Source organism: Phyllobates terribilis, unplaced genomic scaffold, assembly GCF_046119375.1.
Source record: "Phyllobates terribilis strain yellow unplaced genomic scaffold, ASM4611937v1 Scaffold_5__5_contigs__length_657084704, whole genome shotgun sequence".
Taxonomy (NCBI): Eukaryota; Metazoa; Chordata; class Amphibia; order Anura; family Dendrobatidae; genus Phyllobates; species Phyllobates terribilis.
In genome coordinates, this window is record NW_027362765.1 from 173,274,600 (window position 1) to 173,301,723 (window position 27,124).

The 27,124-nt window shown below is 41.4% G+C and overlaps 1 protein-coding gene across 4 annotated transcripts in view; it reads right to left on the reverse strand.

The window, feature by feature from the left end:
- Positions 1–1,975: 1,975 nt before the first annotated feature.
- ARHGAP23 (Rho GTPase activating protein 23) overlaps positions 1,976–27,124 on the reverse strand; it is a 109,415-nt gene continuing 84,266 nt past the window's right edge. For 2 of the 4 annotated variants that reach the window (XM_073683469.1, XM_073683466.1), the window contains exons 14-24: positions 23,887–24,014; positions 23,053–23,174; positions 22,657–22,812; positions 21,590–21,668; positions 21,071–21,144; positions 20,598–20,687; positions 18,983–19,108; positions 13,824–13,865; positions 13,396–13,489; positions 10,142–10,173; positions 1,976–9,016 (exon numbers count right to left, since the gene is read on the reverse strand). In XM_073683469.1, the coding sequence (XP_073539570.1) occupies positions 8,060–9,016; positions 10,142–10,173; positions 13,396–13,489; positions 13,824–13,865; positions 18,983–19,108; positions 20,598–20,687; positions 21,071–21,144; positions 21,590–21,668; positions 22,657–22,812; positions 23,053–23,174; positions 23,887–24,014 (1,900 nt within the window). In that variant the 3' untranslated portion in view covers positions 1,976–8,059. Of the gene's footprint in view, positions 9,017–10,141; positions 10,174–13,092; positions 13,117–13,395; positions 13,490–13,823; positions 13,866–18,982; positions 19,109–20,597; positions 20,688–21,070; positions 21,145–21,589; positions 21,669–22,656; positions 22,813–23,052; positions 23,175–23,886; positions 24,015–27,124 lie in introns of all 4 variants that reach the window. The other 2 variants (XM_073683470.1, XM_073683467.1) reach the window with 2 other exon arrangements.

Genomic DNA, 27,124 nt, shown 5'->3' on the forward strand with positions numbered 1-27,124 from the left:
GGGTGTGTTCAAAATAATAGCAGTGTGGAGTTCAATTAGTGAGGTCAATCATTCTGTGAAGAAACAGGTGTGAATTAGATGGCCCTTATTTAAGGGTGAAGCCAGCACATGTTGTACATGCATTTCTCCTTGAAAGCCTGAGAAATATGGGTCATTCGAGACATTGTTCAGAAGAACACCGTACTTTGATTAAAAAGTTGATTGAGAGGGTAAAATTTATCAAGAAGTGAAGACAATGATGGGATGTTCAGCTATAATAATCTCCAATGCTTTAAACAGGAAAGCAAAACCAGAGAGACGTGGAAGAAAATGGAAGACTACCATTCGAGTAGATCGAAGAATAGCCAGAATGGCAAAGGCTCAGCCAATGATCACCTCCAGGATGTTCAAAGACCGTCTCAAGTTAGCTGTGAGTACTGTGACAGTTAGAAGACGCCTGTGTGAAGCTAAACTCTTAGCAAGAAGTCCCCGCAAAGTCCCACTGTTAAAAAAAAGACATACTGAAGCGGATACAATTTGCGAAAGAACACATCAACTGGCCTAAAGAGAAATGGAGAAACATTTTGTGGACTGATGAAAGTAAAATTGTTCTTTTTGGGTGCAAGGGCTGCAGTCAGTTCGTCAGACGACCCCCAAACTCGGCATTCAAGCCACAGTACACTGAAGACAGTGAAGCATGGTGGTGCAAGCATCATGATATGGGCATGTTTCTCTTAATATGGTGCCGGATCTATTTACTGCATCCCTGGGATCATAGACCAGTTTGCATATATTAAAATACTTGAAGAGGTCATGTTGCCTTAAGCTGAAGAGGATATGCCCTTGAAATTTGTGTTTCAACAAGACAACAACCCTAAACACACCAGTAAACAGACAAAATCTTGGTTCCAGTCCAACAAAATTGAGGTTATGGAGTGGCCAGCCCAATCCCTGGACCTTAATCCGATAGAACACTTGGGGGGGTGACATCAAAAATGCGGTTTCTGAGTCAAGGCCAACAAATGGCAAAAAATTGTGGGATGTAGTCAAAGTATCCTGGGCTGGAATAACAGTTGACAGGTGCCAGAAATTGGCTGACTTTATGCAACATAGATGTGAAGCAGTGCTAAAAAAGCTGTGGCTATACAACTAAATATTAGGCTAGTGATTCACAAGAATGCAAAATCCTTAAAAAAAGAGAGTACATATTGTGAGTTTGTAAAGACAAATGCTATTTTTTTTAGAACAGCCCAATTTTAATTTTTTGTAAAGTAGTTAAAAATTATATACATTTCTCTTCATGTTTTGAATTAGAAAACAGAGTGCAATGTTCCCAATGCATGGAAATAAAAACTAGTATAAAGATTTTAGGCTTAACTCATGTTTTTGAAACGTCCGATGGGCGTCGCTGTCTTGGTCTGGTGCCTCCTCTCTTCTTGTTTAGTGTGGATGACGAGTCCTACGTCACCCACACAGTGTCCCCAGCATCGCGCTCCTGCCAGGTGTACTTTTCTCTGCCCTGTTAAGGGAAAAGTACTATAATGCGCATGTGCCGGGAAAAGTCAAAGAAGGGCAGAGAAGTGCGCCTGCGCAGAAGCGCGATGCCTCGGGACAATATGTGGATGACGTAGGACGTGCCAGTCACACGCAGCAAGGAGGATGGCATCGCAAGAAGAGAGGAGGTGCCAGACTAAGACAGCGATGCCCCTCGGACAGAACTGCCCCGCCGGCGCGTATTATAAAAGGTCTTTTTCTGGTCTTGCAGGCCTGATTGGGGGCATAGGTACAGCATTATAGAATGCTGTATATCTGGGCTGAAAGATACCGGTCTTCTCATTTGGAACAAACCTGGTGACAAGATCCCTTTAACCCAACTTTGGGCCTTTGCTTTTATGACCAGTCCTTATATACGGCTCCAGAGTACAGATTCTGTCCCATCTTCTGGACAGACAATGGATGGGTAATCTAATCTGTGTAATCCAGGAGGATATCAGGGTCCATAAAACATGCAAGAAGCTTTATTCAGCAGTATCTCCATTAAAAAGAAAAAAAAAAAGCTGGAGAATAAAAACAAACATTAAAAATTTGTATACATTTTATATTATGTTACACATGTAGAGACCATATTTACAGAACAGAGTAATAATACTTTACATTATATGCAGCACAGGATTATACATTAGTCACAATACTAGTCTGGAATGGCGGCAGTTTTTATACAAAACACTTTCACTAAGGATCCTGGGTTGTATTAACTTCTTTATTGCCGAGAAGGCTTGCAATGCACAATGTTACTGTATAGACCTCATTAGAGCCGCCACGTGCTCATCTTCAGCAGACACTTTTTTTTTTTTTTAGTAGATTTTAACCTTTTCGCTGCCAATAACATCCCGCAGCACAATCACGATGAATGATCTACCGTTGCAGAATTCCATCGGTAAGAGCAACATACATTGCAGCAACGAGTTATGAACAGTTTGTTAGCAGCACCAAGTCCATATATATAAATATATATATTTACAATGTAATGGAAGGTGTGGGCTTGGGATTTGAGGTCAGTCGAGATAATAAAAAAGGTTAAAAAGCATAGGGTACTGGAGGCTATTATTGGGAAGGGTCTGGTAAAGTTTATGTACAGAACTATATATTCGAGGCTGACCGCACATGCAGAGCCATAGTCTGCCGGCCTCCGTCATACACCAGAGGCTATATGTAAAGCTGGAGGAACACTTTATACAGATAAGTGAAGAGGTTTGGAGGCACTGTTCAGGCATTTAGAGGGGGTATAATAGAAAGGCATAGGCGGTGCAGGGTACAGGCAGTAAGAGAAGGGGACCAGGATGGGGTACAGAGGCAGCACTTATGTTATTACACATTACAAGTAACAGTCAATATATATTGCCAAAACGCCATGAGAACAGATCCTTCATTTCAGGGCAGTGAAAGGTCTATTTGTAAACTAGCGGGAAGGGAGCAGGGAAGTAATGCTTTGTGGAGCCACTTTAGATTATAAGGGTCGATTCAAAAAATAATAAAAAAAACAGCTGCAAATGGTGTAAAACAAGCAATACTGGCATCTTGTCTCTGACCCAGCACTGATTGCTCTGGTGGTCCTCCTGGTCTTTGGCTACTCATTGTGGCTGCCATAACTAGGAGGTGCTGGCTGTAGAATGGCATGTTATCACCTGTTAACCAAAAGCGGGAGGGCCACTGAAGCGTCAGTGCTGGATCGACAGGATAAAAAAAGAGATAAGTTTAGACAGTTGCAGTCTGCTGTTATTTCTGCTGTGCACCAATGGACCACGGTATTGTTACCTGTCTTGTGACTTGTCATTTGCATGTGTGGGAGCAGGACATGGTCACTTTTCACCAACACTACCCAATCATACACCACCTTACTCCTTAGCTTTCTGACTACACTTCAGTGGTCTGCAGCCTCTGGTTGAGACTACAGCTCCCAGCATGCCTTGGTGACCACTGCATATCCCGCACTGTACTTCACATATCATCCCTCACGTGGTACGGCTTTCTAGTCAATGTCACATACAGATTTCTAACAGTGTATGAACAAGAAAAATAACACTATCAAGGCCTGGTCTGCATTCACCTCCAGTACTTGCTTCCAATTTATAAAACTTCATGTGTCCAGGCCTCTGGTGGATCATGTGCCTTATTAATCCCAGGTCAGATGGATAAGCCCGTTTTAATCCTTTAATTCGTACACATCACTACTACCCAGTCCATAGCGGACAACACCCTGCTCCGAGCCTTAAACCAATAACCATTTCATTGCAGTCTACCAGTGTGCTACACATATCATAAATTACAGCTTCAGACTGCCTGCCATGCGACCAGGGCAAAAATGGGGTTTACAGCTTCAGTATATAGCCATGTATTCACCCATGTGTTGGCCCTTAGAACTTAATGAAGCTGTTCACACATGCCTTATTTTAATGGATCAGTGTGTCTATTCCATGTAAGAGTAACCAAACTTTAGAATTTTTTAATATATATTTTTTAAGTCCTTAAACTCAGCTCAGGAGGTAGAAGCGCCAAGCTGCTGTCTAAGCGTGTCATTCAACAGACCGTGTTTTAAAGTGACTTTTCTTTTTTTGTCTTATAGTATTCGTTAACTTTTTTGTTGTGCCAAATTCTTCAAAATGGCACGTGGTTCATAAATTTTACACAAAATCAAAAATACTCTTTATTTTTGTTTTCAACCTGTTTGGCGACTTTAGGGAGCAAAAAAGTCACACGATCCGCTAAAATGTCACCAAATGTGTGTCAAAATTCTAAGTGTACATAAAATCACTCCAAGAGGGACTAAAGTACATTTATGCAAAAATTTGAACATTTTTAAAAAGTTGCAAAAAAGTGAATCAGCTGAAAACCTCAAAATGGCAAACAAAAAAAAACAGGTAAACGCATAAAAAGGCTTTAAAAAGGGCAAATGAAAAAATAGGAGAAACACACCAAAAACAGGCGCAAAAGTAATAATGAATCGGGCCCCATGTGCATGATTTTCTATTGAATCCATACTCTGCTCTTAGGCAGGAACTGTGCACTTCATCCTTGGTTTTTTGAGTTATCCGTTGGGGTCTCAGGACTTGGACCCGGCCCGATATGCAAGCAATTAAAAGGCCTCAAAAATATAATAAAAAAATAGCCTAAACTTTAGTAACTCAGTGCATGTCCTATTCTCATCTGTTTCTGAATCTGCCATTGTCGGATACTTGCTTACAACCAGATAAGATACAGGAGGCTTCTGCAAAAAGTGGACGCAGTGGTCTATATGTGCTGTTATCCTCCTCAACTTCTTTCCTCAGTATACACCCATGAAGAGCAGCTGACACATGACAAAAAATCTTCAGCTCAGCTCCAGATGCCATCAGTACCAGTCCAGTCTCCAACACGCTTCAGCAGTCCTATGAAGCAGAACCCTTTATCATATTCTCAGTACATTCTTAAGGGGTCCCCAGGACATTTCTAAACAGCTAAAATTATTGCACTACTCATATTTTCCCCTAGTTTCTTTACTTGCCAAAATGGGCCATTCTTATTCAGTGGGCCTGGGCTACATCAAATAGGCTGTGTACCTACATCAGCCCGGGTCTATATGTCTTTCTATACTACAAAGAAGCATAGACATCTTGTAAGACCTCACCTCTCACCAGTAACTTTCCTACACACCAGTGATCTACAATCTGTGGCTATTAGTTGTGAATCAACATGCTGGGAGTTGTAGTACCAAAGGCTGCAGAACTTTGCTCCACAATGTACACGGCTAGTAATGTATAGCATGCTGCAGACACTTCAGCCTGGTAGCGGCAGAGATAACAAAAGCTTCTTGTCCGTATGAGGTAAATCTGTGTGGATAATGGCACTTAGATGATGTACTGGTATATCTGTCTCCTGCTGGGACGGACAGTGGGCTATCTGCACCATGACATTTCACATTCATGGGTGGGGACACAGCAGGGGTCTCTGGTGCACATATTTCCCCCATATGGGGATGAATATTATTTGCTGCAGTTTAAAAGAGTTCTATAAAATCATTTACATTTCATATACAAGATTCAGGGAGCACAAAGGAAAAGCAATGAAACCCAGAGGCCAAAAATGGGCTGCAGTGGCAGTCAGTCCTACAACTCTCCAGCCGGAGGCCAAGTGCGGAAATGGGACAAGTCGAGTTCCTATTTACCAAAGACGTTACTGCAAAGTCTTCTAGAATGGCTTTGTAAATCCTCCTGCCACTCTCCTCTCTCCACCTATACAGGGGGGATTTGGACAGTTCTGCTTTGGAGATCATTAAAGGTTCTCCTTACCTGGGAACTATAATTGTAACAACTGTGAAATGGTGCCACTATATCTATAGTCAAAGCAATGCTGTGTCCGAGGTGCAAAAAGCACAGAAAAGAAAATTGCATTATAATTTTATCTTCAGTTTCTTTCCCTCAACAGCACCTTAATGGGTTGCCTGGCTTGGACAATCTCAGTTTGTTAGAACTGGTTAATCTGTGCCGGGACCGGTCAGCAAGTATTCAAAGCATTGAACAGTCCCGGATGAAATAAGTGGTCTACCCTGGCAATGCACAGACATGCTGGGTTCCCCAGATTAAGGCTGGTGCCACACGTCCCACATTCACGGCCTGAGTAAGGACTGCAATGTCCGGACCAGCTGTGGGTTTTTTGACCCGATCTCAACAGCCGCCTAAACATGTATGAAGCGGTTGAGTCAGGAGACACATGGGCAGCCTACACATGGTGGTTTGTACTCAAACCATATATTTTGGATATGTGAAGCCAGCCCGAGGCGTTCTTAATGATAAATTAACACCTCATTCAGTATGTGGGCAGTTATTTCAGATATCTGCCCATCTGTAGCTATCCCTAATCTTATGTAATAACACGCTTACTATAGTACTTACTAAAGTGGTGCATTGGTGCACAGCATAAGAGCAGACTAATAGTGGGGAGTAGGATATTCTGAAAAGAGTGCGAGTTTAACCAGAAGTAAAGTCTAAAGAGAAAACAAATCATAGGTAGACCCTTATTACACAAGCCCCTCAGCCTCTGCCCCCTCCGCTGTCTCCTCAGTGGCCCCTCCTGGGACTAATACAGCAACGCTAGCTCAGTTCAATAGATGCATGCTTGTTGGAGGATGGATGCAGTTTCCTTCTTTTACATTTTACAGCCTTATGACCAGAAAAATTGGATTTGAAACTTCTGTGAAAATTCACTCCTGCTTATATGAACATGGTTGTTTCAGATTCATATAAAAGGGTCAGTAGCCGAAATTTTGGCAATTAATCTGACGTGTGCGAATATACCGTGAAGGGGAACCTGTCATCAGATTCATGCTGTCTGATCCACTGACACCATGAATCAGACAATGGCTGCACAATTGCAGCCGGGTATGTTTTACTCTCAAATGCTGCGTACACATACTTTGAAAAGTTATGTGCCATCATCCTCCACACTGCTCCTAATAGGGCCATGGTCATGGTCCGGAGGAACAAAATGTTAGCAGTCTTGTAAAGCGTGGCACCTTTAGCAGGACATGACAGATCAGTAACATTTTCTTCCATGCAACTAAGGAGTGCTTTTATGTACTATACTTTACAAAGCTGGGGGCAAGGGACTATGTATCTTCCCTGAATAGTCTGAGGTGGTCTCCTGCCATAGTTCAGTCAGCATGAATCTGATGACAGGTTCCCTTTAAGGTACCTCGGATACTGTATCCAGTGGCAAAATTAACCTTCAGCTAGCTGGTCTGCAAAAAGACAGTACATCAAATAGTATACGGTGTGCATAGTAATGTATACATACTTATATTATGTATGTGCATATAGTATGTATTATTTTACATACATACAGATGACCACAAATTAAGAAACTCTGTACAGTAAAATTCCTTACATCTACGACTCCAATAAAATCCAAAATTGCACAATGAGCCAGGCTAAAGCCATAAAAGCCTGCAGCCAAGTCACAAGCACGCTGGTCCATCAGATGCTGAAATAATGAAATTTTACTGTACATCTATACACTACTCACAGTGTACTTTACATCTATACAGACCAATATACATGCACCCATGTATTGTGCACATGCCACGGTTCAGCTTTAGCAGGAAAAGGGTTAACGATGTAAAAAATGGATTAAGGCACCATAGTCTGAATCTATATTTGGGAAACGTGTTGCAGAGTTGGGAGTGATCCGCTCAGTCTGTTAGGAGTTGCTTTGTAGAAATGTAATTACTCCATGTGTGCACTCTCCTATGTATACAGAAACCAGTCATGAACGGCTAGTGGTGGCCCACATTTCTTTAGGGGGGACTTAAGACACTTTCTAAACTTCATCATTAGGTCCTGCAAAGTGTCTTCCTGTATCTGGTCTGTAGCTGCAATTGTGAGAGAAGATGGCACCAGAGAAGAACAAAAAAAGGACAATGTAAAAAAAAAAAAAATAAATAAACTTTTTCTCTCCCCCCAAATAGCTGAAGCCAAGGGGAAAAAGTCTGTATGCTTAAAATGTGAAGTGAGACCACCACATGGCATTCATGGTAACAGCGGAGTGTTTACAGATAATGGCGGAGTCCAGGAAGAGAAGGATTCTGGGATTTGGACCCTTTGTTGGCTACAGGTTCTTGAACTGCTGGGGTTTTGGCTTTCTGAGATTCCAGGCTACTCAGTCCTGAGTCCCTTGCTTCTGCCCAGGCACCTCCACTTAAGCGGGGACTGGGTTCAGAAGCTGATGTTGCTCCAAGAACTGGCTCTTTCCAGTCATTGAAATTAAGGTCAGTAAGCTGCCCGGGGAGCACCACAGTGTGTCGTCTCCAAGCACTTTTCCTACGTCGGGTTTCTGGGGATCCAGGTTTCCGCATTGCTGCCATACAAAGATCATCTGCTGCCGGCCTAATGCGCTGAGGTGTGCGAGGATGTGAGGACACTGGATCCTCAGAGCCTTCAAGTTTACCCTTCCCAAATTTCTTCCGAGCTAGTGTATCACCAGGAATTAGCCTTTGAGAAGTGAAAGAGTCTTGTGAGCGTGGTCGCTCCGTCTCTCTTCCTCCACCAACCTCTGTGTCTGTTTCCATGTGGCTGAATTCACTGCGTTCATCATCAGCGTCATCACCACCACGAACACTGGAGGCTGGCTCTGAGCACAGTGTAGAGAGAGTTGAGTACCCCGACACAATGGATCGGGCATCGGCAGGGATCCTTTCTTCTACAGGGGCTGGCCACCTGCTTTCTGAGGTTTTAGTTTGTGCGTCAATGTCCCCTTCATCCAACAACTTTCGTTCTTGGGTCTTTGAAGACAACGACTCTTGGGGTTCTTCAGCTTTTTCTTGCTTTTCTATGATCTCCACCTCCGCCTCAGGCTGCCCTAACCGTGCTACCTCCTGCTCAGAGTCGTCTTCCTCTGTGCTGCTCCCAAAGCGCTTCTCATCTCTTCGCTTCCTGCGCTTGCGGTTCACTGCTGAAATGAAGGGAATGGACAGGATATCACGGGCATATAACTCCTTTCGAGATGCCTTTAAGAAAAAAGAAAATGTGAAATATTTATCCATATTGCTTTATTGGTACTTTAAAAAATAAGAATCTGCAATAGATCAGATGGGAATAAAATTGATGCAAATTTTTGACTTCTCTTTATGACAAGTCAGAGCTCACAGGGAACTAAAATGTTAAAATGCAAAAGGGTTTTCCAAGACTACAAAATTGATGGCATCTTCTTAAGATAAATCATCAATATCGGTGAGGTCCAACTATAAGCACCTCCTAAACTTGAGCATATCAGACACTGCTCTGCACTTTTGGTGACGGCTGAGTCTAGTAGCAGAGTTTTGTTCCATTTAAGTGAATTCTACTGAGCTGCAATATCAGGCTGTGCGCCACAGATGCAATAATCTGCTGTTCGGAGGGGGTGCAGAGACTAAAACTCAATCTATCAGATATTGATGGCCTATCATGGCTGAAACAGGAATAACTGCCCAGGCTCTGATTACTTGAGATGGAGCTACAGAAGAAGCAAGGAGCAGTAACGTCCATAGAAATTAATTGGAGTTATGAAAACAGCATGGCACAGACGTTTCCGCAGCTCCACCTCCTGTGGTCTGAGATATTCCCGCTTCAGCCATGGAAATGCTGTGTCCATCACATGTATAAAGGAGATTCTTTTTTCCCTGCATCCATTTCTCCTAGCATTTGTGTTACCAGTGTGCTATCATTTATTTATTATGGGTGATACTTTCAGTAAAAGACTTGCACAGTAGGGAACATATATTTTTGATGGAACTTTTTCTTTAAAGTGGTTGTCCAGCGTCGATCCCTTCCACATTGGAGGTGAGAAACGCCTATGATGGTATGACCCCACACGACGCCAAGATGTGTGCACAATCGACAGATATCTTGCATGCATCCTGTTCATTACACTAGGACACGGGCATGATTCCTACCAATCGTGGACGTGTCTTGGCAGATGTGTCTCATCAAGCACTTCTAGATGTGGAACTGAGCGGCACTGATTGACCCATTTAACTTTCTTCCTTGTACCATTATTAGTTTGTACACTATATTTAAGACAGGTTGCTGCTTCCCATCAGGGGGCTCAGTCCATATTTCCAGGCCTGGGAGCTGAGTACTTCAGTGTTTCTTACCTTTGCTTTGGCTGAATCACTATTCGTTGAATCTAAAGTGAAAACAGACAAAATTGAGCAGAGAATAACAAAGTATTAATGAAGAATTAAAGAAGCCCGGGCCTCCCATCACATATATCATGGAGCTCGGGATTAGTCTGGTCTTTTACCTCCACTTCCTCTACACGATTCACTTGGGCACATATAGAGCACAAATGGGCCACCAATAACCCACAGACATATGGTTAACACACAGTACATGATGGACACAACACCAAAAGTGCAGCCTTTGCTACAAGATTGTTCTTCTAGTCTCCTTATTCTCTCTTATTTCTCAATTTCTGTATTAGAAAGAATCAAACGTTACCTGTGAAGAATGAGCCTGGAGGATGATATTACCAATTAAAAGTGAAATCTATTTTGCCTCCAGGCTAAAACCGTTACTACACTAGACGCGGACGATCCCGTCCTTTGCCCTAAGCCTCATCCATCACTGGCTAGTACTGTGGGAGCCATTGGCATTGCACATCTCAATCAGATTCTAAAGGACATGGTAATTGTAAGGGCAAAAAAAAGTGTGTGAACTGGCATAAAGATGAGAGAAAGCAATCACTAATAGAAATAAATGCTTTCTTCATCCCCACACATAAGACTACACACAAGGGAAGATTGCAGGTCCTTCCAGCACAGTGCAGAGAATAATGGGAGAACACACAGTGGGATGAAGGAAATGTCAACAGAAAGAAAAGTATGAGAAGAGAAGAGAAATGCTAAAAATGTGTCGAGAGAATGTCACATTTCTGCTTTATATGCAGCATGTGTAAAGGATTTCTTGCTTTTAACAGATCTGAAGAGGTAGCCTAAAATGGGCCTCATTAACGAAAGCTTTCTATTAGGGCAGGTATGTCAAACTCAAACACACAGAGGGCCAAAGTGAAAAACTTGGACAAAGTCTCGGGCCAACAAGTATACAGTATAATGGGCCCCACAAAGTCCTCCATAGAGTATAATGGGCCCCACATAGTCCTCCATACAGAATAATGGGCCCCACAAGGTCCTCCATACAGAAAAATGGGCCCCACAAAGTCCTCCATACAGAATAATGGGCCCCACATAGTCCTCCATACAGTATAATGGGCCCCATAAAGTCCTCCATACAGTATAATAGGCCCCACATAGTCCTCCATACAGTATAATGGCCCCACATAGTCCTCCATACAGAGTAATGGCCCCACAAAGTCCTCCATACAGAGTAATGGCCCCACATAGGGGTGGTGGTTCTGGTATCGCGGGCCAAATAAACCATCCTGCGGGCCAGAGTTTGACACATATGTATTAGGGCAATCCCCAGCAGAGACCCTCTCTATGATGTCCACATGCCCTGTAGTGCAACATAAACATGTACTGGCCATAGAAAATATATGCAATTCTTAAGCTGATACATGATATTTACAGAAGGATAAAACCCAAAGAGGTATGAAAATGCATTACAGTGCAGAAGTGTTCAAAATAAGAGAAATGGATGATGGAGAAAAGGATGAAGGTGAGGAAAATTAGGGCAAGGTGCATTAAGAAAGACATGGGGCTACGTGGGGGGGAAGTAAGATGTGAGAATTTAAATGTCCAAGTCCCTATCAAAGGTTGAACAGCGCCCACTAAGCAGACCAATAAATTGATGATGAGGTTGAAGAGGGTCCCAAATGCTTGTCAACTATTCTAATGAGCGTGTATAGTAGTTTCTCTACTCTAAGTCCACAGAATGTGAAACAATTTACCAGTTGGTTCAGTAGATTCTAAGGAAACCAACAGACTCCGCATTCATGATCTGCATGTTTTTCAGTCTGTGTATTTGAATAATTAATTGTAAGGGGGTGTGTTCAACATAATAGCAGTGTGGAGTTCAATTAGTGAGATCAATCATTCTGTGAAGAAACAGGTGGGAATCAGGTGACCCTTCAAAACATGAAGAGAAATGTATATAATTTTTGACTACTTTACAGAAAATAACAAAAAATTAACATTGGGTTGTTCTAAAAAATAGCGGTGTCTGCATTTGTCTTTACAAACTCACAATATGTACTCTTTTTTTTTGAGGATTTAGCATTTCTGTGAATCACTAACTTAATATTTAGTTGTATACCCACAGTTTTTTTTAGAACTGTTTCACATCTATGTTGCATAGAGTCAAATACACAGACTCAAAACATGCAGATCATGAATGCTGAGTCTGTTGGTTTTCTTAGAATCTACTGCACCAACTGGTAAATTGTTTGACATGTGGTAATATAATTTATACCTAAAACAATGATTAACCTGGTTAGTCATATTGGACTGCTATTATTTTGAACACTACTGTATATCACTTTCAGATAGAAAGGACTGAAATATCTGGTTACAAGCTAATTGACATCCAAGATTCAGCATTTTAGGAGTTCCCTAAGCTAAACGTGCCTGACTTCATAACAGCTGCCCCTTAAGAAAAAAAGTATGAGATTGAAGAAGAAAAACTATTAAGGTGAAAAACAATGATCGTTTCAATGGAGGTAATTTTAGTGCATATTTAGGAGACACTGTATATCTAGAAGGTGGGGGAGCCTGCAGACAACTTGCTGGTGCCGCTCTGTAAGTATGTGAGAGCAGCAGTAACACAGGACATTAGCGTGACAACGCCACACGGTAACAGCCATCAAATGTGTTAAATCCCCGGGCGGGCGATAGGTGGAGACAAGAGAGATGAACAGCTGGTCTTTTCCTCCACCATCACTCTGCAGTAAATAGCAAAGTGACAGCGCTTGATTTTTTCCAGAGATTCAGTTGGGTTGTCCCTGACAGACAGGTGAACTTTTGCCCATGAATCAGTGTCATCTGTTGCTATCATCTTTATGGATCTACATTTTATATGTAATATAGGAAGCATCTCTCTTGCAACCAACCAAGTGATTAGGAGGGAAAGCGGCAGAAACCAACCATACCCGTTCACGGCTGCTGAAGATCCGCTGAGAGAAGAGAAAGGAGGAGGAGAAGGGACAGATATTGGGAGAAGGAGGAAAGGAAAAAAGGCTGGGAATTATTACAAGTCACAACATGCCAGGGTGGATCAGGCCTCTGTGTTTCCACCTTAAGATGATGTGTGATGTGTCTAGAACACAGCCTAGTGTCACATGTGTGTAACCGACAGTGAGAGGAATATCTGCACATTTCTACATAAAGAGAATATTCCAAGACTACTGTGTTTCCCCAAAGACAATTACTCCAATGATGGCTGCAGAACCTACCTGAGGTGTCTCCTGGTGCTATTGTCCGTCCTATGTTTGGCAGAAGATGTTCAATATTTGGTACAGATTGTGCATCAAATTCATCCACGGGAGTCTAAAATACAAACCATGGATCAAATATGGAGGAGCAAAATAGATTAACGGGCCTAAACCTAGGACACGCAAGAGTATGTGTCCACTTGCATTTGTTCATTATATCTATGGCGTGGATGGGAGAAAAAAGTTCAGATCCAGGCTATATTCTATGTGTTTGTTCTCGGATGGGAGCCAGTTTAGACATAGAAATTATATGAATGATACAGAATCAAAAATTTCCTGAAAATGGGCATGTACTGTAAACCTGTGAGACAGAAGACACAACATGCCATTATTAAAGGAGTTCACTCACAACAGTCTCAATGAGACTGAACATTACTGAGTGCACTTACCTTTTCAGCTTTTTCATGCTCATCACTAAAGAACCAGTCAGACTAGAAAAGAAAAAGAGAGAAAGCATTAACTGCAAAATGTAAGCAGGCGGGAGGGATAAACATATTTATATTATATAGATATAATTCTGATACTTAGTTTCGATGCTTCCATAGGCCCTAATGAGATTCCTAATATTCTCCAATACCCAGTGGCGTGTTGTGTGTTGCCAGCAACATGGGCAAAGCAAGTATTTTGTGCCTCCCAACAAGTGGACTGTTAGCACTCCCCGAGACCCTTTCGCAAGTCCAGTATTGAAATATTTATCACCCCCCAAGTACATGTATTGTATTGAAAGAGGACCTTTCACCAAATTTTTCATGTGGAACTGGACACATGACGTAATATTACCAACACAGCGGAATAAAACTTTTTTTTTTTATCTCACCTCTTTGTTGCAGAGATATTGGCAATCAAAGTATTTGTATCCTAATGAATTAATTTTCATAAAGTCCAAGTAGGTGTTATCAGACAGTTTCATTGGGGGCATGTACTTCTTTTTCCTGTAAGGTGTTGACCAACCACTAGCAGGCAGTACTATACACAGCAGAAAGAAGAACGAGCCCCCACCATAGCGTAGGTATCTCAGTGTGTGATATGTAATGATACAGCCCTCCTCTCCTGGTCTAACCTCCTGCAGTCAGTGTAGGGGAGGGGTAGTGCAGCTAAGTTTAGTTGTGTCTCATTACAAACCCTTCTATCAGCTCTCCTCCTCTCCTAGCGCTGTCATTTCTGCTGTACTCACCTCCAGGGCTGAGAGCTCACAGTTATATCTATTGTGCTCAACTTTTAATCGCTCTGCAGTGATTTGAGAGCATGATGTCATTATATCTCACACAAGAGTAGACTAAAACAGGCAGGTTACTCCTGTGTGAGATGTAATGCCTTGATCTACCTGCCCAGCGAGTTCACCTAGTTCAGGTTCTCTGAGCTCAGCAGAGTGTGATTATTCGCACATCTCAGGACAAGTAGTGTGGGGGAAAGGGCAGTACAGCAGAGGTGACAGCACTGTGAAAGGAGAAGAACTGATAGAAGGGTTTGTAATGTGACACAGTTAAATTCAACAGCATGTCCCCCTCCCCTACACTGACTCATGCAGGTGGATAGACCAGGAGATCAGGCTATCTGACATTATACATCTCACACTGAGAAACCAGCACTAAGCTATTGTGTGGGCGTGTTTTCTTTCCTTTGAGTGTTGCTGTCTGCTTATGATTGGTCAGCATCATACAATGAGAAAAGTTCATGCCCTGAACGAAACCTGATAACACCCACCATAATGGAGAGGTGAAATTGATAAAACCCCAAAACCTTTAACTCCGCTCTACAGTCACTAGTGCATTGTGTGTCCAGTTCAACATGAAAAATTTGGTGAAAGGTCCTGTTTATGAAAATACTGATGTAATTATAGCTTGCCATTTGGCCCTTTATTTTTTCTTCTCTTTGCTTAAATCTGACAAACATTTTTAAAAATAAAAAATGATGCATTCTAATAATACTTTATCACATATTTTGTGGGTTCATACATACACACAGTGGGGAAAATAAGTATTTGATACACTGCCGATTTTGCAAGTTTTCCCACTTAGAATGAATGGAGAGGTCTGTAATTTTTATCGTAGATACACTTCAACTGTGAAAGACAGAATCTAAACCTAAAAACCTCAAAATAACATTTATATGATTTTTAAATAATTAAATTGCATTTTAGTGCATGAAATAAGTATTTGATCACCTACCAACCAGCAAGAATTCTGGCTCTCACACACCTGTCAGTTTTTCTTTAAGAAGCCCTCCTACTCCGCACTCATTACCTGTATTAATTGCAGCTGTTTGAACTTGTTACCTGTATAAAAGACACCTGTCCACATACTCAATCAATCACACTCCAATCTCTCCACCATGGCCAAGACCAAAGAGCTGTCTAAGGACACCAGGGAGAAAATGGTAGACCTGCACAAGGCAGAGATGGGTTACAGTACAATAGGCAAGCAGCTTGATGAGAAGGCAACAACTGCTGACACAATTATTAGAAAATGGAAGAAACACAAGATAGTTGTCAATCTTCCTCGGTCTGGGGCTGCATGCGAGATCTCACCTCGTGGGGTAAGGATGATTCTTAGAAAGGTCAGGAATCAGCCCAGAACTAATCGGGAGGACCTGATCAATGACCTGAAGAGAGCAGGGACCAGTCTCAAACATTACTGCTAGAAACACACTATGCCGTCATGGATTCAAATCCAGCAGCGCACGCAAGGTCCCCCTGCGCACGCCAGCACATGTCCAGGCCCATTCGAAGTTCACCAATGACCATCTAGATAATCCAGAGGAGGCATGGGATAAGGTCATGTGGTCAGATGAGACCAAAATAGAACTTTTTGGCATCAACTCTACCAGTTGTGGTTGGAGGAATAAGAAAAATGAGGACAACGTCCCAACCGTGAAGCATGGTGGGGGAAACATCATACTTTGGGGGTGATTTTCTGCAGAGGGGACAGGATAACTGCATCGTATTTAAGGGAGGATGGATGGGATCATGCATAGCGAAATTTTGCCAACAACCTCCTTCCCTCAGTAAGAGCATCGAAGATGGGTCATGGCTGGGTCTTCCAGCATGACAATGACCCTAAACACACAGCCAGGGCAATTAAGGAGTGGCTCCATAAGAAGCATTTCCAGGTCCTGGGGTAGTCTCCAGACCGGAGCCCGATAGAAAAGCCTTGAAGGGAGCTGAAACTCAATGTTGCCCAGCGATAGCCCCGGAACATGAAAGATCTGGAGAAGATCTGTATAGAAGAGTGGACCAAAATCACTGCTGCAGTGTGAGCAAACTTGGTCAAGAACTACAGAAAATGTCTGACCTCTGTAATTGCAAACAAAGGTTTCTGTACTAAATATTAAGTTCTGTTTTTCTATTCTATCGAATCCTTATTTCTTGCAATAAAATGCAAATTAATTGTGTAAAAATCATACAATGTGATTTTCTGGTCTTTATTTTTAGATTCTGTCTCTCACAGTTGAAGTGTACCTACAATAAAAATTACAGACCTCTACATTTGTCGGTGGGAAAACTTGCAAAATCATCAGTGTATCAAATACTTATTTTCTCCACTGTATGCATATTACATATACATATATACAGTACAGACCAAAAGTTTGGACACACCTTCTCATTTAAAGATTTTTCTGTATTTTCATGACTATGAAAATTGTACATTCACACTGAAGGCATCAAAACTATGAATTAACACATGTGGAATTATATACTTAACAAAAAAGTGTGAAACAACTGAAAATATGTCTTATATTCTAGGTTCTTCAAAGTAGCCACCTTTTGCTTTGATGACTGCTTTGCACACTCTTGGCATTCTCTTGATGAGCTTCAAGTGGTAATCACCGGAAATGGTCTTCCAACAATCTTGAAGGAGTTCCCAGAGATTCTTAGCACTTGTTGGCCCTTTTGACTTCACTCTGCGGTCCAGCTCACCCCAAACCATCTCTATTGGGTTCAGGTCTGGTGACTGTGAAGGCCAGGTCATCTGGCGTAGCACCCTATCACTCTCCCTCTTGGTCAAATAGCCCTTACACAGCCTGGAGGTGTGTTTGGGGTCATTGTCCTGTTGAAAAATAAATGATGGTCCAACTAAACACAAACCGGATGGAATAGCATGCCGCTGCAAGATGCAGTGGTAGCCATGCTGGTTCAGTATGCCTTCAATTTTGAATAAATCGCCAACAGTGTCACCAGCAAAGCACCCCCACACCATCACACCTCCTCCTCCATGCTTCACCGTGGGAACCAGGCATGTAGAGTCCATCCGTTCACCTTTTCTGCGTCGCACAAAGACACGGTGGTTGGAACCAAAGATCTCAAATTTGGACTCATCAGACCAAAGCACAGATTTCCACTGGTCTAATGTCCATTCCTTGTGTTCTTTAGCCCAAACAAGTCTCTTCTGCTTGTTGCCTGTCCTTAGCAGTGGTTTCCTAGCAGCTATTTTACCATGAAGGCCTGCTGCACAAAGTCTCCTCTTAACAGTTGTTGAAGAGATGTGTCTGCTGCTAGAACTCTGTGTGGCATTGACCTGGTCTCTAATCTGAGCTGCTGTTAACCTGCGATTTCTGAGGCTGGTGACTCGGATAATCTTATCCTCAGAAGCAGAGGTGACTCTTGGTCTTCCTTTCCTGGGGCGGTCCTCATGTGAGCCAGTTTCTTTGTAGCGATTGATGGCTTTTGCAACTGCACTTGGGGACAATTTCAAAGTTTTCCCAATTTTTCAGACTGACTGACCTTCATTTGTTAAAGTAATTATGGCCACTCGTTTTTCTTTACTTAGCTGCTTTTTTCTTGCCATAATACAAATTCTAACAGCCTATTCAGTAGGACTATCAGCTGTGTATCCACCAGAGTTCTGCACAACACAACTGATGGTCCCAACCCCATTTATAAGGCAAGAAATCCCACTTATTAAACCTGACAGGGCACACCTGGAAAGTGAAAACCATTTCCGGTGACTACCTCTTGAAGCTCATCAAGAGAATGCCAAGAGTGTGCAAAGCAGTCATCAAAGCAAAAGGTGGCCACTTTGAAGAACCTAGAATATAAGACATATTTTCCGTTATTTCACACTTTTTTGTTAAGTATATAATTCCACATGTGTTAATTCATAGTTTTGATGCCTTCAATGTGAATGTACAATTTTCATAGTCATGAAAATACAGAAAAATCTTTAAATGAGAAGGTGTGTCCAAACTTTTGGTCTGTACTATATATATATATATTCATACATACACACACACACACAAATTATATATATATATAGATAGATAGATAGATAGAGAGAGAGATAGATAGATATTTCTTTTTTTAGTCCAGTTTATTTGAATCCATTAAAAGACAAAAATAGTGCACTAAAAAGAGAAATGAGAAAATACAAACGTAAACACCTTACGCGTTTCAGGCGTGCAACTACTCATGGGTATACTATAATGAATCTGGTATGATGGTAGGGCTAGCTTAGATAACCTTTACATTGTTGGGAGTTCCAATTACTCTACTCAAGTGGTTGCTATATATGGGGACAATATCTGGAATGGGAATGTAAATGTCTATACTTACATGCTGGATAAGCGTTTCTACAATCTTATAGCGGTCCGGCATGTGTGTCACCATATCAGTCATGTTGTCCTCAGAAGTGCGAACAAGAGTGGGACCAAAAACTAAGGCCAGATTTTTGGGCTCCATCTGCAGAAGAAAATTTAAGGTTACAATTTAGTTTTAGCAAGAGGTGGAAAAGTAATGAACGGGTTTGACAAATTCCATAATCATACCTACTAGTTAATGTAGTGAAACCCAAGACGCATCTAACAGCTAATATATTAAACCATCATCTGATCACTTTAATAGAGGCATCAAGAAGATACTTATCACCCCAGATGTATTATATAACATGTATATAAGTGCCCAAGAGAAAAGGCCAACAACTAAAAGAAATAGTCCCAACATATCCAAGAACTCAATAAACAATGGAAGGAACAATAAGGAATAATCTTTATTGATACAATCAGAACAATAGAATAAAAACTGGGAGTGTGGAACAAAGGACCCACTCCCCCAGGGACCAACTGCATGAAACTGATACAAGTAAGAAAATTCCCAAACATGTGAAGTATACAAGTACAATCACATAGTTAGGTACACGTCTATATAACTTCAACTATACACGCTTATGACAAAATGTGGCAGCAATATTGTGAAATTATCCTACAAAGAGCAGCAGAGAATAGACACATAAAATTGATGTCCCAAGATAATAGGTAAACAACCAACCAATGAAAAGTGCAAGTGCAAATAAAATCCCAAAATGGGGAAAAAGTTACAAATACACCAATAAAAAGTTGAATCAGCCTGAAGGGAGTGAAGTAGGAGTGTGAATGTTGACCATTTATTGGGAGACTCACCTCTCCTAGTATCAGGCAGTTTGTGATGGTGCTCGCATCAGCAGTGTGGAGCGCTGGAAGCAGTGGAGGTGGCGTCCGACATCACAGGTCAGTGACCTCCACTGAGGTATTAGGCGGAAGGTGGGGAGGGGGACGTCAGAGGACGCGTGACCACTGCACCCGAGAGCTCCTCTGCTGAGGCAAGCACGCACCGCAGGAGAACACAGCAGATAATAGCAGTGCAATGCCAGTGTAAATTAAAGAGCAACTAAGTAAATATGGCAGTCCATTTGTGATTCATTAACAGATATCAGTGCCAGGTATTCATTGAGTACCAGTGAAAATGAAGTGGTAGGAGAAATAAAGACAGACACCCTTTATAGTTTTAGAAGAATAGTTAAAAAAACAACAGAAAGATAATTAAATAAGGTGTTGACAAGAAGGATAACAATATGTCAACAATGGTAAAGTAAGAAGATTAAAGGGTATGAATGCCCAATACTAGATAATGAGTAAATATGTATATAAGGCTGAGCCACAGGTACACTATATTGGGGGGAAAGAGGGGCAATAGCTGTAGATAGAAAACTGTTGAGCAGACAGATGTAAGCTGTGACAGGTTCTTCAATCGCTGGTTCCATCAGCCAATCTATCCTTACAACCTCCTCGGGTTTATCATTTTAAACCTTTTTTACGCTATGCAGATATCCTGATCTCTTATAGATTATCATTCAGCATATGCATATCCCACAACTGTTTGTAATACTGTTACAAAGAAGAAAAAGAATCATCACCTTGTTTTTCTCGGAGTGATCGGCCACAGTCTTCAGGTGACGAACCAGGAAGCGCAGAGTCTCATAATAGTATGAGGGGAGTTCTTTAATCTGTCAGGAGATCAGATTTTTCAATGTAAATTAAGAGAAAAGCTCTAAAGTACCACACCCATCATCCATTTACAGGATAAGCCAGGATCAGACGGGTGGCAAACAACATGGACACCCAATAGTTCTACTAAACCAATCTCAGATCATTGTGCTGTTCTGTCTCTCGCAGAACCACTGGGAGTTTGGATTTGCCACTAATATCAAGCTACAGAAAATTAAAGGTTATGTCCATGGTTCAACACCTTTATATAGTTTACCTATGGATATAATCTATATTGAACTGAATTTGTCTTCAAAGTTTTCAGGGCTCAACTCTCCCAGTATTGAAAGCGCATTGTGATTTCACCTTGGATTAAGTGTATAAAATCTGTGGAAATTTTTACCAGTTTGCGAAGTCTTTTCATTCTCTCCTTGGAGTCTTCTAAACGATTTGCTTCAATAAATTCATTGTATTTGTCTTAAAAGAAAATCAATGAAAGACGTAACGGTCATAATCATTGGTCATTCTCTGCATTTCATTAACTATGTGGACACAGCAGATGAAAAATTGCCAACCACACAGATTTAGAGAAATGTATGCATTATATTCACATATTATATTTGGGGATAATGATGGTCTTCGATTAATGGGCTATTATAATGACTGACAATTCCCGCTAATTTTCTGATGTGCTTTTTGTCAAGAGAACCACAAAACTAAAGGTTAACTATTGGCAAATTCATGGGGGAAGGAACAGGGCATGGTCTAAATTGAGTGTGCACAAAAACATCAATCATTATTTTATTTGGATATTTCCAGAGTCGGCATGAGCAATGTGTGTACAGTGTAACTGGCTCTAATGATCCCACAGTAATGAACAGCACCAGCCTGCAGAAGAAGTGCAAACACTTGTCACACTCACCGTCAGTGAAGAGGGGTTCAGGCAGCTTTCTGAAGAAAGATTTAAGTAAACTGCTGACCACGTTCAAGTCCTGCCAGCGCTGAAACCACAATATAATGAGGTCAGGAACTTAACATTAAAAGAGCATTTCCGCCTTTAGACGTTCTCAGAGATAGGTGCTAACTTTTCTGGGATAGCTGCTAACTTGCCGATCATTGGGGGTCCAGCCACTAGGACCTTCACAGTCCTGAGAATTGGGTCATCAAAGAGAGCCCCATCTCAATGTAGCGGTGGCCAGACATGCACTCCACCAGTCCAATCATTCTATGTGGGATTGGCGATGATAACCATAAGGCTGTGTGCACACGTTGCAGATTTGTTGCATTTTTTTTTCTGCGCGGATTTGTGGCAAAAATTGAGAATTTTTGACTTGCAGATTTGGTGCAGAAAATAATCTGCAGCATGCATTTTTCACCCATTGAATGCACTGAAAAAACGCAGGCAAAAACGCAACGTTTTCCTGCCAAGAGATGCAGAAACGTTGCAGAAATTTCTGCAATCAAATACTCAACGTGTGCACATACCCTTACCGCGCTTGTTTTTTTGGCAGTCCCACAGAGAATAAAGGGAGCAGTGATGCACATGTCCAGCCACCGCTCAATTCAGAGCACAGTTCTCTGGATCATGTAGGTCTCAGCAATCGGACCCCCATCGACCAGCACGTAATCACCTATTTTATTGATAGGTGAGAACATTTAAAGATGGATAGGTTGCACTGATGCTGGGGTTTTCTTCATTCACAACTATTCTAATCACCTGAATAGAGAGCTGCTGCTGACTACCCCAACAGAATATTTTTGGGAGACTTAATAAATCGGTAAAAAGAAGCTATCCAAACAAGACAACATATTCTTATAAAAAATGTGATATAAAAGCAACATGGCTGCTTATTTTAGAACAAGAAAAATACCAACAGTACTGAGCATCCGTGAAAATTGACAATGTATTCTCCCCATAAACTGGAAGTAAAGTTACACAGTACATGTAAGACATGGCTACATTCATCCATCCATCCCAGTTTCTCTTACCTGGTCCTGTATGTTGGTATCAATCAGCCCCTTGTTAAGCAGTTCTTGCAGACTGCTCACCACAGCATTATTTCCAGGAACACGGTATATTCCTAAATACTCCAGACCCTTCTGTTCCACCAACGTACAGCACAACTCCACAATCAGAGGAACCCCCTGCGGGTGACATGGGAGATAAAAAGAGAATGTGAATATTCAATTTATACAGATCTAATAAGGGCAGTCTATTCTTCATTACACCAATAATTCCCCTTATGTGACCAGTAAATGTAATCCCTTTACATTCACATTCAGTTGCATGCTGGTCAAGCAAGATTTCACTGTATGTGCAGAACAATAGAGCAATATGGAACATACAGATAGATACATTATATCTAGATCATAATGCATCCTCACCTTGTTTTCCACTGCAGGCTGACAATCCTCTAGTCTCACCCCAAAAGCCCTTGGTGGACACTTTTTGTTCTTCTTCATAATGTTGATTCCCCAAGGAACTTTGGAAGAAGGTCCTTCATCTGCTAGGGAAAACATACCCAAGAGACGTATGATTTCTCACGTGTTTTACAATCAATACTGTATTTATTGTGGATCTGTATAAAACATGGTGCTAGGACTGGTATACAAGTTTGCCTTTTAATCACTAATAAAGGGAAAGGGCAACTGTATAGGATTTTCTGTACAAGTTACATTAGGTGAAACAGAAGTTGTCTGAGAGGCAGAGGAGCAGACACACAGACATTACACAATGCTACCCAACCACTATATTCCATTATGATTTCCAGAAAAGCCCGTGCTTAGCTTAGGTCTCGTTCAGACGAGCATATTAAATGTCCGTGTGCTGTCCATATGCAAAACCGGTGACACACAAACAGCACCAATGCAAGCCAATGTGGTAGTTCATATGAACATTTTTACGCAAGAACAGAAAATTACTTTAATCCGTTTTTGTAATTCAACTCGGCCATTATAAATCAATGAGTGCGCAAAAAAACGAATCATGTATGGGTTACTATCCATACATCACATCATGCACCCATTCCAATTATTAACACAGAAAACTATTTCAATTATTATATTTTAAAATTGTTGATGTTTAAAATGGATACCATATGGATTCCATACAGTATTGAAAAAAGCACACAAGTATGACATACTGATGATATATGGGATCAACAATCGTCTGTTGAAGAACTGATGATATTGAAAATGCTCATGTGAACTCGGCCTTACCTTTTACAGCACTGTCCTGCTGCTTGGGTGAGCGAGGGGCGGCCAGCCCTGCTGCCCATAACAGCTCTGAGCGAATGCCTAAACTTCTTGTCCCCTTAGGGGACATGTCAGGTTTGGCCCCAGTAATACTAAAATAAAAATAGGAGAATAAAATAAATAACTAATGAATGGTGAAAATTCATTTTAAGGTTAATATTTTTAAATATATATATTTAAAAAAATAATAATGACATACTAATATATCCCATCACAGGTGCAGGAATATGGAGAATGCTCAGGACCTGTACCCGCACCACACGCGGCGGATACCAGCACTTTCATCCTACAGTAGCTCTGATTGCTGCTTTTTTCCACTTCCACACCACTGTCAATCTCTGACCGTGGCATTTAAGTGGTGCAAATATGAGTTAGGGGTCCAACTGACGTTCATTGAAAAATATTACTTAAAGAGGACCTATCACCTCCACACATATTATGGTATATTACAGTTAGGAGACTGTAGATATAAATTAACATGAAATAAATTACCTTTGAAAGAATTACTTGCGTTATGAAATAAGAGAATCACAGTTATGGGAGCGGCCATCTTGGGATTGGCAGCTTAGCGTGCTGTGTTCTGAGACACACCCCCAGAGGCAGGTTGCTAGGCTGAACCTCTGCTCACCAGCAGTGTAGTGACCCTGAGAGCTCATTTATCAAATGGTCATAATAGAAAGGGGGACAATCTATGTAAAGGGGTCTTCTGTCTATATATACTGTGTGTAGAGCCAGAGAGAAGACTACAGAGTAACCACAGCATGTATCACCCATATCTGCTAATAAAAATCCACATTTACATCTCGTGGCTAAAAATGGAGCAAGTTGAATAATACAGTTGAAGCAGCGCTCCAGTGGAAATAAGTGAAAAAGGCCGACTTTATCCATGCAGATCAGATGGGGAATAAAGTCTATCATTTATTTTCAGTGAAGTGCTGCTTCCATTCTATTTTTTCCTAATTTGAAGGTTTTTGGCTGGTTGCTGATATTTTTCCATATATCTCTCTATATCTATAGCAAAAAAATGGCAGGCCGTCCTCCAAAAGTTCTTTGAAAAAATATGGACTGTATTAGCCCGATGTGGCGACGTTTCAGTTGCAGACAACCTTCATCACTGCACCGCAACCGAAACGTCGCCACTCCGGGCGAATAAAGTCCATATTTTTTCAAAGACCTTTTGGTGTGCAGCCTGCCATTTTTTTTGCTATACTGTCTTTACTTATGGATATCTGTTTGGGGGCCTTGCACCCGATATTTTGAAGATATGGTGCCGTCCCAATTTTGACTCTCTCTATACCTATAGATTTATATATAGCGCAACTTTATGTAACTGCACATTATCGTTGAGCCCCTCTGTTTATATAACACACGTATGCTTATATATATAGCACTCTCTCTTGCTATATATAAATATGTACAGTACAGACCAAAAGTTTGGACACACCTTCTGATTTAAAGATTTTTCTGTATTTTCATGACTATGAAAATTGTACATTCACACTGAAGGCATCAAAACTATGAATTAACACATGTGGAATTATATACTTAACAAAAAAGTGTGAAACAACTGAAAATATGTCTTATATTCTAGGTTCTTCAAAGTAGCCACCTTTTGCTTTGATGACTGCTTTGCACACTCTTGGCATTCTCTTGATGAGCTTCAAGAGGTAGTCACCAGAAATGGTTTTCACTTCACAGGTGTGCCCTGTCAGGTTTAATAAGTGGGATTTCTTGCCTTATAAATGGGGTTGGGACCATCAGTTGTGCTGTGCAGAAGTCTGGTGGATACACAGCTGATAGTCCTACTGAATAAACTGTTAGAATTTGTATTATGGCAAGAAAAAAGCAACTAAGCAAAGAAAAACGAGTGGCCATCATTACTTTAAGAAATAAGGGTTAGTCAGTCCGAAAAATTGGGCAAACTTTGAAAGTGTCCCCAAGTGCAGTTGTGAAAACCATCAAGCGCTACAAAGAAACTGGCTCACATGAGGACCGCCCCAGGAAAGGAAGACCAAGAGTCACCTCTGCTTCTGAGGATAAGTTTATCCAAGTCACCAGCCTCAGAAATCGCAGGTTAACAGCAGCTCCGATTAGAGACCAGGTCAATGCCACACAGAGTTCTAGCAGCAGACACATCTCTTCAACAACTGTTAAGAGGAGACTTTGTGCAGCAGGCCTTCATGGTAAAATAGCTGCTAGGAAACCACTGCTAAGGACAGGCAACAAGCAGAAGAGACTTGTTTGCGCTAAAGAACACAAGGAATGGACATTAGACCAGTGGAAATCTGTGCTTTGGTCTGATGAGTCCAAATTTGAGATCTTTGGTTCCAGCCACAGTCTTTGTGCGATGCAGAAAGGGTGAACGGATGGACTCTACATGCCTGGTTCCCACCGTGAAGCATGGAGGAGGAGGTGTGATGGTGTGGGGGTGCTTTGCTGGTGACACTGTTGGGGATTTATTCAAAATTGAAGGCATACTGAACCATCATGGCTACCACAGCATCTTGCAGCAGCATGCTATTCCATCCAGTTTGCATTTAGTTGGACCATCATTTATTTTTCAACAGGACAATGACCCCAAACACACCTCCAGGCTGTGTAAGAGCTATTTGACCAAGGAGGAGAGTGATGGGGTGCTATGCCAGATGACCTGGCCTCCACAGTCACCAGACCTGAACCCAATAGAGATGGTTTGGGGTGAGCTGGACTGCAGAGTGAAGGCAAAAGGGCCAACAAGTGGAAAGCATCTCTGGGAACTCCTTCAAGATTGTTGGAAGACCATTTCCGGTGACTACCTCTTGAAGCTCATCAAGAGAATGCCAAGAGTGTGCAAAGCAGTCATCAAAGCAAAAGGTGGCTACTTTGAAGAACCTAGAATATAAGACATATTTTCAGTTGTTTCACACTTTTTTGTTAAGTATATAATTCCACATGTGTTAATTCATAGTTTTGATGCCTTCAGTGTGAATGTACAATTTTCATAGTCATGAAAATCAGAAAAATCTTTAAATGAGGTGTGTCCAAACTTTTGGTCTGTACTGTGTATATATATATACACACACACACACTTGCACTGCACACATATATACACATGGTGCATATATATATATATATATATATATATACACATACATATACACACACACACACAGGTATACAGATATTTGAAAATACACACATTGCACTGTGTGTGTGTGTGTGT